Source organism: Danio rerio, chromosome 6 (genome assembly GCF_052040795.2).
Source record: "Danio rerio strain M-AB ecotype USA chromosome 6, GRCz13ab, whole genome shotgun sequence".
Lineage (NCBI taxonomy): Eukaryota > Metazoa > Chordata > Actinopteri > Cypriniformes > Danionidae > Danio > Danio rerio.
In genome coordinates this window covers 46,244,358-46,257,866 of record NC_141026.1, presented here as the reverse complement: position 1 = coordinate 46,257,866, position 13,509 = coordinate 46,244,358, and the positions used below count along the sequence as shown (strand labels likewise).

Sequence of the window (13,509 nt, the reverse complement as noted above, 5' to 3'; positions counted from 1 at the left end):
ACATGTGAAGATAAAAACAATAGTGCAAAGATGCAGATGATTTATCGTAGATAGTTCACTGTAATATTAATTAAGGCAAGTGCAATTAACTAAACTTCAGTTTTGATTTTGGCCTCCATAATTATGAAAAACAATAATCGGGATAAAACTTGCGTCACACACCTCTCTAAATTTCTCTAAATTCATACCTCCTCAAGCCAGACTGCAGTAAAATCATGTAAATTGACTTTTGCAGCATGGAATGAGATTGTTATTTGTATTGTTAAGTGTTTATTTTATACTATAAAGTACTTTAGGCATGTTTTAAAAGTGCAAAACAGAATTTGTGTAGTTCAATGCATGCGCTCTTAGGTTGTATGTCCCCACCAATGTTAAGAGCGAATTTACAACCTTGATTATGGATAAACTTTGCAATAACTCCACAAATTATATGTTCTGAATTGTTATGCCTAATAGTCTACAAATCCTGACTGAACATTGCAGATCCTGTGATGTGACAATTGCGGATGCTAACATTGTGATATCAAAGCCAAAAGAATATATTGTGCAGCCCTAAACTAGAACTACACCATCATTCTACACTACTCTCCTGCTTGTCTGACTTGAAATAGTGGAATGTTCCACAATTAAATTATTATGGGCTTTACAATCTACAATGTAAAAAGTACTATAGAAATAAAGATGACTTGAATTGAACATCCCAAAAACAAAAAAATAGAAACATATCTATAACATTATGTCTTGTTTGTTTTGTGAGTATTTTTATTTAACTGATGAGTCTGTTTGGTTGACGCAGGGTAAACTTGTATGAGGACAAGGAGGAGATCAGAAACCTGCTAAAGTTTAAACCATGGTGGAGAAAACTGAACCCAGATCCTTCAGCAGGCTACGACATCTGTGAGACCTTTACCTTGTCACATTTTCTTTCTTTAGCACGTAATGTTAAACTGCCTAAAATGTATTTAAACATTCTGTGCATAATCGCCGCTTTGTCCTGTGTGTTTCTCTCTGTGGGTCTGGATGGAAAATTGGGTCGGGTTGAGTTGAGGTCGCCAAGTTTACAATAAGACCTGGAGCATTTCCAGAAGCGAAGTTTCTAGATTCTGTCAGCAGGTGGCGCGCCTTTGCCGGAAACCGATCATCTCGTCAGGCAGATAGAAACGGCGTCATGTTCTCACGTAGCAGGATATTTTAAGCAATTTTGCGCCTTGAGATGTTTTAACACTCATTCTTTTACTTTTTGGATGATTTATATGTGTTTTGTCGATGTTTTATAACTGCTGAGTCACATTGGTGAGGCTGTATGTGAGTCAGATTTAGTTTAGTGAGCGAGGTGCAAACAACCTCTCTCAGCCCACTTTTGTGATACAGAGCTTCTTTCTTTCTTTCTTTCTTTCTTTCTTTCTTTCTTTCTTTCTTTCTTTCTTTCTTTCTTTCTTTCTTTCTTTCTTTCTTTCTTTCCTCTTAATTCTTTGCATTCTATCTCTGTCTAGGTCTGTCTGTCTCTGCCTGCCTGCCTGCCTGCCTGCCTGTCTTTTTATGTATATATCTATCTGTCTGTCTGTCTGTCTGTCCATCCATCGTCTTTCTATCTGCCAGCTTACCTGCCATCTATCTATCTATCTATCTATCTATCTATCTATCTATCTATCTATCTATCTATCTATCTATCTATCTATCTATCTATCTATCTATCTATCTATCTATCTATCTATCTATCTATCTTTCTGTCTGTCTTTTGTTAGTTTTAGCTATCCATTATTTGTTGTTTTATCAACCATATCAATAACAATATAGTCATATATACACTTAACAATTTAGTCATTCTAAATATAGTTTAACTCTCTCTTTGCATCGTTTGTACAAAGCCTAGTCTAGAATTTTGAAAGCTGCAATGATTATTGAAGTCTGATAAAGTGGCACAGACATATACAGCGGGGACGGCCGGGAGCCACGTTCTTTATCACTGGAGCAGAGTGCTAATTCCTCAGTGCCCGATTACAGAATGAGGAAATTACTCTGAGCTGCTAGCATATGTTGATGCAGAGGCAAAGAGGGGGGGTGGGTTACACATCTGGTCCCATCACAGATGAGGGAGAAGGATTAAACAGCACCGGAGGTATATATAAAGATTGATTGACAGCAGAGACATTTTGAAACACATATCAATCAAGTAATAATGTAAAGCTACTTAGCAGGCACATTATTCGTCATGCTCCTCAGTATGCTGGGTGCATGGGGTAGATAAATTAATGCTAATTGCTTGGACAGATAGTTCTGAACATCTTGACTGAAGTGCACACAAATCAATGCCAAAATAGCTCGACCATGCTGTTTTCTAAGGCTTTTCTTTCCTGACTGGATATGGCTCATTAAGCCATTAAAGTTAATTAGGCTCCTTTCTCTTTGGGTATTAGGATGAGCTTGTTTGTTTTTATTATAGTTTACCTGTCATTAGATATGAGAAACCGGTAAGGCTTAATTACTTTGTAAGTGAGATTTTAGGTAGATTCTCACACAACCTGCCAATAACATGTCTTGGTCTTATATTTACAAGTCAAATTGTAATATTGTTTTATTAAATTGTGTAAACTCCCTTTCTCCTAAAAAGAAAGAGTTTGTTATTCACAATTCTGCCTGTATTTGGCCGTTATAAATGACCAGAGTTTGCAGAGAAAGTTATCCTCCTTTTTTTTCGGCACTGGAGTCACATGATTAATGACTGGTCAATACAGAAGAAACCCATACATTTGTATATGCACAGTTTTTAACATCAAGGAAATTTAAAGGCAGAATATATAAGGGTTTTTTCATTAAAGGGAACCTATGATAAAAATCATCTTTTGTAAGCTGTTTGGACAGTTCTGTGTGTGGTTATGGTGAGTCCACAGTCATATTGGGGTGATATAAACCTAGTACGTCTCTGTTTTTTATATCCTGATGTTAAAATAGGATCTAAAATCCCCACAAATGTGATTTTTTCGATTTTGAGTCCTGTAGGATCTAATGACGACCACAACTCCTGTGATTCTACACTTAGTCATGACCTCTAGCAGCAAAAATTACATATTGTGCCTTTAAGGGCAACTTTCAAATCAATGTATATTAGTTTGCACAGTTTGCTTTGCACAATTAGTTGCACAGTTTGCTATGTACATAAAAAGATACCACAGATATATATCCTTAATTTGGGACCATACAATCAAATTACACATTGCATTTTTCTTCAAATTCTACCAACTTCCAAATGCATAAAAATGTCAAAAGTACTGATCACAATTATTATGCTCCACACAGTATAATTAATCATGTAAGGACATGAATTTAACTGAGTTGAAGGCAATTTTTAATTGTTAAATTTGCACATTCAGTTTGTTGTTTAATAACTACCACTATACCGTACAGGCACAGGACATCAACATTACGCCATAGTAACGTACCCCAATGTCGTGGGGCATTGGATTTTATTTGGAAATGAAAATCAGGTTGATTTCAGAAAACCAACATCAGGTCAACGTCCAATGTCCAACCTAAAATCAACCACATATCAAAGTCTAATTGTGTTACACCTTGACGTTGTGTGGACGTTCTTACTATAACATCTTTTGGCCAGCGGAGAAATTAAAATGGTAATGCCGAATTGAGTCTGGTTCTCTCAAGGTTTTTTTTTCTTCACTCTCCTATTGGTGAAGTTTTTTTTTCCCTCTCCGCTGTCGCCACTGGCTTGCATGGTTCAGGATCTGAAAAGTACTCATCGATGAATTTGCTCTTCAGTGTTTGGACTCTCAATAATGACTTCAAACCACACTGAACTGAGCTAAACTGAACTGAACTTAAACACTAAAAACTGAACTACCCTGATACAGGTTCTATGACCATTTATGTGAAGCTGCTTTGACACAATCTACATTGTAAAAGAGCTATACAAATAAAGCTGAATTGAATTGAACTGAATTATAACATCCATCAGACGTTTGGTCATTTTCCAACAAAACCTAAAATCAACCAAATATAAACTTAATTTGACATCGTTATTAGACATCAAAATAATGTCTTTAGAAGCTGGCTAGGCATTGAATTTTGGTCATCTAATGTCATGACCTAAATCTAACCTAATATTGACGTCTTATGATGTTCTGTGCCTTGTGTACACCCCCACACCCCCTGGAATTCCCTCTGTAGCCTCTCAAAATAAATAGGTGCACTTGTGGTTGCTGGAAGAAAGAAACTCGCACCCATTCATGATCTTGACATTGTATGCAGTGCACAGATTTTTGAAATAGACTTCACCAAAGACTTCAGTCTCTCTTGTTTCATTATAAGAAGCTTTCCTGCATGGAGATCACACCATGTTGTGGTAAATCCAAATTTCTGCTTCTTTCCTATCTACCATATCTTTATTTTTGTGTGTGCACTCATGTGGTGGTGCACTTGCTTTCCCATGTGTATCGGGTATCTTCACACTCTGAGTCCCAGTGGAGATGACAGCCTCACCGTATGTGTTTATGCATGTATGCGCTTCATTATTCCACTCCCCCATCTCACTCCAATAGCTGTTTGTGTTCTGTGGTCTGGGCACCTGTGTGGTGTCAGATGTTGTTATTGCATTTTTTGCCAGAGAATGAATGACAGCATTCAAAAAAAGAAGGCAAACACGTCCTGTGTCCAATAATTTGAGCTTTGGAAATGTGTCAAGTAATCTCAAATAAAACAAATTCATTATTGATGCCTATAAACTGTGAGAACGTCTGTAGATGAAGTTACTTTAGGAAATCTAGATGTAGTTATGAGTTAATTGAACAAAATCAGTAAAGTTAAGTCACGGTAATCCATTTTTATTTTGAAGTAGAGACAAGCTGTCATAACCTTTTGTTGGTCTTGGTGGAGCTCAAGATTTATTTAAAATGTCCCAGCACCTATTTTTGATGAAACAAAACTGCATGGTGGCCGATGATGGTGCTGTTTTCCTATATCTCTTTGCTGTGTAAGTCTTAATAGCTTTGTGTGAAGAACAAGCCAATTCATTGACACTGACATATGTTCAAATCTGGCTGCTTCACAATACATGAGAACTCCTTTGTTTTCGTACAGCTGGAAATGCAATTCACTCGGCACCATGGAAGAAAAATGAGGAGGAGGTGAAGAAAATGCACACTTAATTGGTTCTCTTGTGTATTGTCTGTAGGCTAGCTTTGAAATAAGGCAAGATTTTTAGTTACGCATACACTAGTATTAGGAGAATCATTGTATGTGTATATGTATAATTTTTTTTATTTTTTATTGGAAACATAAAATCAGTGTCTCTTAACCATGTTCCTGAAAGACCACCAGTTCTGCACATTTTCCATGGCTGTTTTTCATTCCAAGAACGCAGAGAACCAATTTGTATGGAGTCAATCTAGGGCTATATATACTTGACAAATAAAAAAAGTTTTGCAAACAAAAAATAAAGTAATGAGCAAAAATTTAATGCAATCTCCAAAAATCGCAAAGCAAAAATATTTTTTGAGCAATAAAAATGAAATTTGCTTCTAAAAAAAAGAACTGCAAATAAAAATCAAACAGTACAGAAAAACTAAAATATCTGCCAAAAAAAAAAAAAAAACACCTTGATGATACTTTGTCTCCAGCTGATGATGTTGCTTAAGTGAAATCAACGTAAAGTGCAAAGAGAAAACAGCATCGCAAACTCACGATTGACTAAAAGCTAATCAAAATGAGCATCGCAATTGACTGGATGGGTTTTGTAAAAAATTGTAAACAAATTTGAATACGAATTTCAACAAATAAACACCCTTAATTTGTTTATACCTTTATTAAGGTTTCTTATGGTAATGTTTACTTTCACTGGTGCATTTAGGGAAACTCTTGAGATAAATGAGATATATCTCTGAACTTTAATATTAAATCTATATGAAATGCTGTGCTTCCCACCTCGCAATGACTTCTGGGGCATCTAGAGCGAGTTCAGTGCTCAAATCTGCATCGACGCATCCTCGATACCAAGAACACATCCGGGAATGTCTTGCGTTCTTGAGTTTTGAAACTAAACTTTGATGGTTAAAGATGATGTCACATGAGGACGCAAGATTGCTGAAGAACGCATATTGAGAAACGGCCCATGTGTCCTCAACCAAACACATCTGATTCAGATCAGCTCAATAGCAGAGACTCAGAGAGTTGTAATGACTGTGACAAAGCATGCAGCGTTGGTGATCCTCTTAGAACGTGGTTGAGAAACAGTGCATTAAATGATGTCACCTAATTTTGAGTTATGTCATTTTTTTTTATTTTTCGAATGGGTTTTAATGTTATTCATTTGACATTTAAGTCATCATCATTTTTATGACTTATTTATTTACTTATTTATGTGGAGAAAATAGGTTTTCATGCCATATTCCAAATTGGCTCACCTTTCATTGCATATCAAGATGTGTAGATGTATTTGATTTCAGACTTATTTTGGAGCATGTTTTTGGAGAATATGCAAACTCCACACAGAAATGCCAACTGACCCAGCCGGGGCTCGAACCAGCGCCCTTCTTGCTAGATTATGTACAACTAATATCAGTGAGTAATGCATTTAGATTAAACTTAAATCTGTCAGATGATTTGAGATTGCTTGGAATGCACAGGCTTCTTTCATTTATTTTTAACCTCATCTATCCACCTGTGGTGTTTTCTTTGGCATGGATTTTCACAACCCCTGGTCACCTTTTACTTGTAATGTTTTGAATAGAGCAGCATGATCTTACACGTTTGGAATGAAGGTGATTTGTGCAGTGTTAAGAGTTCAGTTACACACACACACACATACACACACACACATACACACACACACACACACACACACAAAAAGCTGCCAGTGAGTATTTACAGACAGACATGGTGTAATATAAAGAGAAGACTAGAGCAGGGGTGGAGCTGAACTCCCTCCCGAGCTCCTGGTTTTGGTCTCCCAAGAGTCTGTGTTTCCTGCCAGGCAAAGGCAGCTGTGTTAGAGGGTAAATCAGGTAGAGGAGGAAAATGGTGGAGCTGTTTAGTCGTCATGTCGCTGGAATTCAGCAGCTCCCAACAGAGCCAGAAGTCGACCTCTGCCAGCACTAGCTTTAAGTCTGTGTGTGTGTGTGTGTGTATGGACATGCAAGCATGCACACGAGGGCCTCTATCAGGGGCAGGGCTGCAGCCAAGCAGGGGATCACTTTCAGCTGCTACTAAAGTGCTGACTTGCCCTTTTCTTCCTCTCTCTCGCTGCCCTGCCTTCAACTCCTTCCTCCCTGGTGCAGTATCAAGTCAGTTTAGGGCATCAATCAAGCTCTGTAACTAAGCTCTTCCCGTGCAGTAACTTTACTATGCTTCAAAAGCCTCGCCTCCGACTCTGATTTAAAAATAATTGTGGGGAACATGCTTTTGTTTCCTAAATCTCTCAGAGGAGCAGAGGCATCCATCATTCCCTTGCTGGAGCACTGCCATTAAACTTGTTTTTCAGGGTGAATTTGTCAGATATCGGCTTTGACTGTATCTCCCTGAGATAACTTGATGAACAACAATGAATGTCTCTCTTTCTCTGTCTGTTTACCTCCAGCTATGACTTTCACAGAAGAGGAAAGGGAGCAGATGAGGAGATTCACAAACCGCTCGTACTTGCTGGATAAGAAAGCACGCTTTCATGTCTGGTTGGGTTTGGTGGACATCATCTTGGCGTACGTCTATGATGTGCGCACTACAGAGGGAGAGCACAATGTAAGTGCACGCTTGAATGCCACAGACATCTCTCTGCGAGTAAGTGGGTTTGGCGTGCCCAAGTTGGCATTTTCACATGCAACAAAGCTCCAGGAAGTTAATACATTCCTGTAATGTTTTCCAGACAGTCGCAAGAATCTTTTTGGAGTGTGATGCACATGGCTGTAATTGTATGGAAAATATGAAAACCGTGGTTCTGTTTTAAAATGCGGCTTCTGAATCTGAAGTGATCAAATGTTGCAAGGGCGTCGGTTGTTAAGGGGTCTGTTGGATCGGCTCCCAAACTTTCGACATATGTTAGAAGTGCACTGGAAATCTGGGCTTTGATTCAATAAAAATAGCTAGAAAACATATCAGACCTTCTTAAAACATTCTCTTGTCTAAAGTGATACATTCAGCTATGGAGCTGTGGCTTACTGGTTAGCGCTAGGGATCATTGAGGCATAGTGCTTGTGTGATTGACTACAGTTTTTAATCCAGTGTCATTTCCTGTCTGTGTAAATTTTTTTTAACCCGATTGACTAAATTAAAAGGTAACACTTTATTCTGATGGTCCATTTGAGTATCAGTAGAATGTTTGCTTAATATCTGCTTATACTGCTCCTTTAAAACACATTTAACTGACTATAAGAAACCTTGCAAGTACATGTCAACTTACACTAACCCCAACAGTCTACTTAAAATGTAATGGGAATGTTTTGCAATGCAACTAAAATTCAACAAACGGACCATCAAAATAAAGTGTGACCAATGAAAAAGTACATAGGGTCAAATAAAACACAATAGTTTTTTTTTTATTTTTATCACTGACACTGTTGTGATTTGCAGGTAGAGTCAGCATGGACCATTAGGAAGCTCAGTGGGACTCTCAGCTGGCTGGAGGTATGTTTCTTAATTAGCACATCAAAACATCATGGAATGTAAAAACAGGCAAATGGGAAGGATGATTTAAAGTTATAATTTACCCTTAAATGAAAATTTACACTGCATTCTAGTCTAAAAAACTATTTACTCTCCCTCAAGTGGTTCCAGACCTGGGTTTAAGGGCCTACATATACTCATCAGCCACTTTATTACATTTGCCTGTTTAACTGCTCGGTCATGCATATAACTAATCAATCACCAACCAATAACATGACAGCAACTCAATCTGTTTAGCTATATATAAAGTCTGTATGATCTGTTGAAGGTTCAGACTGAGCATCAGAATGGGGAAACAATATGATTTAAAGGGATCATTTACCCAAAAATAAAAGTTTACTGTCAGTTCTACTCTAAAAAAAACAATTTACTCTCCTTCAAACCTGAATTTCTTCTTTTGTTGAACACTAAAGAAGATTTTGAAGAACGCTGATAACCTGTAAGCATTGACTTCCATAGTATTTATTGTTCCCACTGGAAGTCATTGTTTAAGCCTTCTTCAGGATATGTTATTTTTTGTTCAACAGAAGTCAAACAGATGTGAACAGATAAAGCATGTTAATGATGACAGAATTTTCATTTTTGGGTGAACTATTCCTTTAAGGTGTGCTAGTCTGCGAATTTCAGAAATTGTTGATCTGGGATTTTCACACACAGCCATCTTAATGTCAGAGGTCATAGGAGAATAGACAGACCGGTCAAGCTGATCGAAAATCAAAATGAAAGCAAATAACCACTTACAACCAAGGTGCAGAGGAGCATCTCTGAAAACACAACAAACCTTAAAGCAGATGAGCTACAGCAGCAGAAGAGCTTACAACTGCCACTCTTGTCAGCTTAAAACAGCAATACTATAATTGGCTATAATTACCTGAGCTCAAAAAATTTGACAATAGAAGACTGGAAAAGGGTTGCTTGATCTCATGAGTCTCAATTACTGCTTTTAAATTATAGGGTCAGAATGTGGTGTAAACAACCTGAAAGTGTGTATCCACTTTACATCCTCCTTTTATCAGTGTTCGCACTGGTAGTGTAATGGTGTGGGGGAGATTTTCTTGGCAGACGTTGGCTCCCTTACTACCAATTAAGCAATAGCATTGCTTTTAGCCATGACCATAGTGTACTTTCAAAAGGATAATGCACAGTGACACATCTCAAACTGGTTTCTTGAACATGACTTCACAGTCACCAGATCTTAATCCATTAGAGCGCTTTGGCATGTAGTGGAATGGAAGATTTGGATGTGCTGCCAACAAATCTGCATCAACTGTATGATGCTGTAATGTAAGGACCACTTGGCAAAAAGGGGGTAACCAACCAAGTAATAGCAATGTGTACCTAATAAAGTGGCTAGTGAGTGTCAGTATAGACTCTGGCTTTGTTTGCATGCACTGTTTTTCAGATCCGATCTGTAGAACTGATTGCCTGCACTGCTATTCAGCAAGTAATTAAATCTGATCTGTTTGTTCAAACAGTGCAGTCAATATCCGTTGTATCTACTTCAGTTGCTATAGTAATGTTGTAAGCATCAGCACAATGCCAGGAGATTTTCTTATACTACAAGCGAGAGTAGCTCTCAGAGTCTAAAGAAAGGTCAAAAATATGTACATTTCTGCCTTATGTCCATCATGCTGAACTCGAGGCGTAAGAGCGACAGATGTTGCACATTCACAGAGATATCGTTGACTTATTTCCCGTTCAATATTTTCCACATGGTGAATGTCAGTGTTTGCTATATAAAACACATGCCTTGAATTTCAAGCCACACCACCCAGAATTCATACATTTCGACTCATTCAATCTAGATGTATGGCGATGTTCAATATATTGTGATAATGCACGTATGCAATATTAATAATTCAATATCGATGAATGCTCTTCAAAATACTGTGAAAATTTACTTTTAGGGTGCTTCAAGAATTCTTATTGTTTTTGCAGTGGTGTTCATAGCAGCTGCAGATGATTGGAAACTTTTTTGTTATTGGTTAGCTTAATAGTCTAAACATTAACATATTCATCTAGCCTACTTCATGCTGAAATATTGATTGAAGATGTTCTGAATATTTATAGGGCTAGGGTGACACAGTGGCTCAGTGGTTAGCACTCTTGCCTCCCAGCAAGAAGTTTGCTGGTTCAAGCCCTGGCTGGGCCAGTTGGCATTTCTGTGTGGAGTTTGCATGCTCTCCCCTTGTGCGCGTGGGTTTCCTCCTGGTGCTCCGGTTTTCCCCACAGTGCAAAGACATGCAGTATAGATGAATCGAATTAACTAAATTGGCCGTAGTGTATGTCTGTGTATGAGTGTGTATGGATGTTTTCCAGTACTGGGTTGCAGCTGGAAGGGCATCCGCTGTGTAAAACGTGCTGGATAAGTTGCTGTTTTATTCCGCTTTGGCGACTCCTAATGAATAAAAGGAGTAAGCCGAAAGAAAATGAATGAATGAATGAATTCATAGGGCTATGATTTGTTAAAAACGACAAAGCTTTTAATCATTTTAGATATTAGTAATCTCCTAATAATGTATTAAAATTGTAGCCGGGGTTTGATTACAAATCATAATTATTTTAATAAATGGAGTTAATAACTAATCGAATTTAGTTTTATTTTTAACTAATATTAACATAATTACTATAATGAATCTGGCTTTTCCTCACTGTTGATTTTAATCTAAATTTTAACTAAAATTTGTACTTGCAGTGGTGTTCATCGCAGTACCAGATGATTGGAGGCTTAATTAATTAGCTTAACACACTCTAAAAAATGCAGGGTTTCACACTATTTTTTAGGTTGTCCTTACACAAGTTAAGTTAACATAGTTGTTTTTACTAATTTAAATGGATTGAACGTAAAACATTTAAGTTTTGCCAAAAAAATTAAGAATTGTGTTGTTTCAACACATTTTAAATAAGTAGTTTGACCAAGCAACACAAGTCTTTTTTAGTGTAGTTTAAACATTAACAGATTTATCTGACCTATTTCATGCTGAAATATTGGTTTAAAATGTTGTGTGTATATTTATAAGGCTATGATTTGTTAACAACTGTGCAATAACTAGGGTATCCGCGAGGTCTTAACATGTCTTAAAATGTCTTAAATCTCAAAAGCTAAATTTTAGGCCTTAATTGCTAAATACTGAAATATTGTGTTGTAGGTCTTTAAATTGTCTTTTACAGGTCTTAATTTTGCCTTTAACATCCATAAAATCACCAACAATTTTTTTTTTTTAAATAGCTTTTTTTATTATTATTATTATTTTTTAGGGGTTTTCATTTTTATTGTGATAGGACAGTAGAGAATTGACAGGAAAACATGGGGAGCAGAGAGAGAGGGGAAGGAGTGGCATAAGACCGCAAGGCGGAATCAAACTCAGGTCGCCGCAAGCACCGGAGTGCATGTGTCGACGCACTAACCACTACACCACTGGCACCGACATTTAAAAATAGCATTTAATTACTTTCCTTACAGTAACATTTGTTTAAAAGTTCTCTATTTATTTAATGCTGAAGATACTGGCCTGACGTAGATTTAGTTTTATTGTTAAATTATTATTATTGTAATATTAAATGTTTTAAATTATGATAATTTTTGATAGGGTAAATGACATTTTTTTTTTTCAAATAGGATATTCAAATAAAGTTTTAAGCATTTAGCCTTATACGACTCTAAAATTTCATTCATAATGGTCTTAAAAAGGAATTAAAAATCTTAACTTTAACTTCGTGAGACCTGCAGAAACCCTGAATAACGCACAAATAGTTTTTAAATTTTTTAATGTAACTAAAGTCCTATTGAAAATTTTAAAGCTTTTTATCATTTTAGATTATGTAAATTTCTTAGTTAATGCCTACTAATGTGTTAAACTTGTAGTCATGATTTGATTACCAGTCTTATTCATTCTAATAATTGAAATTTATAATCAATAAAATTCTGTTGTTAAGTATTACCGATTGTACTTTATAATGCTTTTGCAATTTAGTTTGGAATATTAGTGTTCTCTAAATGTGTATATACAATAAAACAACTCACAAAGTATTTTTTTGTTATAATAACCATTAAAGTATTCTTTTTTGCAGCTAAAGTCAATGTTGTGATAATATCGTATGTCTTGATAAAAGTTTAGCAATTAAAAGAAAATTTGATACCGGCAGAAGCTTAATTCAATTACAATATTAAAAACAAGAAATTATTTAAAAATATGTTTGTATGAGGCAGCCTGGTGGCGCAGTGGGTAGTGCTGGTCGCTGGTTCAAGCCTCGGCTGGGTCAGTTGGCATTTCTGTGTGGAGTTTGCGTGGGTTTCCTTTGGGTGGACTCTGGTTTCCCCCACAAGTCCAAAGACGTGCTATAGGTGCATTGGGTGAGCTAAATTGTCCATTGTGTGTGTGTGTGTGTGTGTGTGTGTGTGTGTGTGTGTGTGTGTGTGTGTGTGTGTGTGTGTGTGTGTGTGTTTGGGTGTTTCTTAGTGATGGGTTGCAGCTGTAAGGGCATCCGCTGCGTAAAACACATGCTGGATAAGTTGGCGGTTCATTCCGCTGTGGTGATCCCACATTAATTAAGCGACTAAGCCAAAAAGAAAATGAATGAATGAATATGTTTTCATAAGTGATCATTGGTGGCTCTTCGGAGTTCTCGATTACTCTTACTGATCACTACTTTGCATACATTTGCATGTGTGTATAGTGAAATGTAGCAGACAAATATTTACATTTCATCATCCTGCGCCAAAGCTGATGCCAAAGCCTGGGTCAAATTCAACCTTAAACTTCTTATGTGTGGTTTGTAGAGCCCCAGACCTTGTGTGTATCTGTGTGTGTGTATCTGTGTATGTGTATCCTGACTCCTGGGCCG

The 13,509-nt window shown here is 36.9% G+C and overlaps 1 protein-coding gene across 6 annotated transcripts in view; it reads left to right on the top strand.

Moving 5' to 3' along the window:
- Positions 1-13,509, top strand: part of shq1 (SHQ1, H/ACA ribonucleoprotein assembly factor) — a 74,217-nt gene that overhangs the window by 13,115 nt on the left and 47,593 nt on the right. For all 6 annotated transcript variants that reach the window (NM_001080600.2, XM_087255831.1, XM_087255832.1 and 3 more), the window contains 3 exon segments: positions 797-897; positions 7,586-7,743; positions 8,572-8,625. In NM_001080600.2, coding sequence (NP_001074069.2) covers positions 797-897; positions 7,586-7,743; positions 8,572-8,625 — 313 coding nt within the window.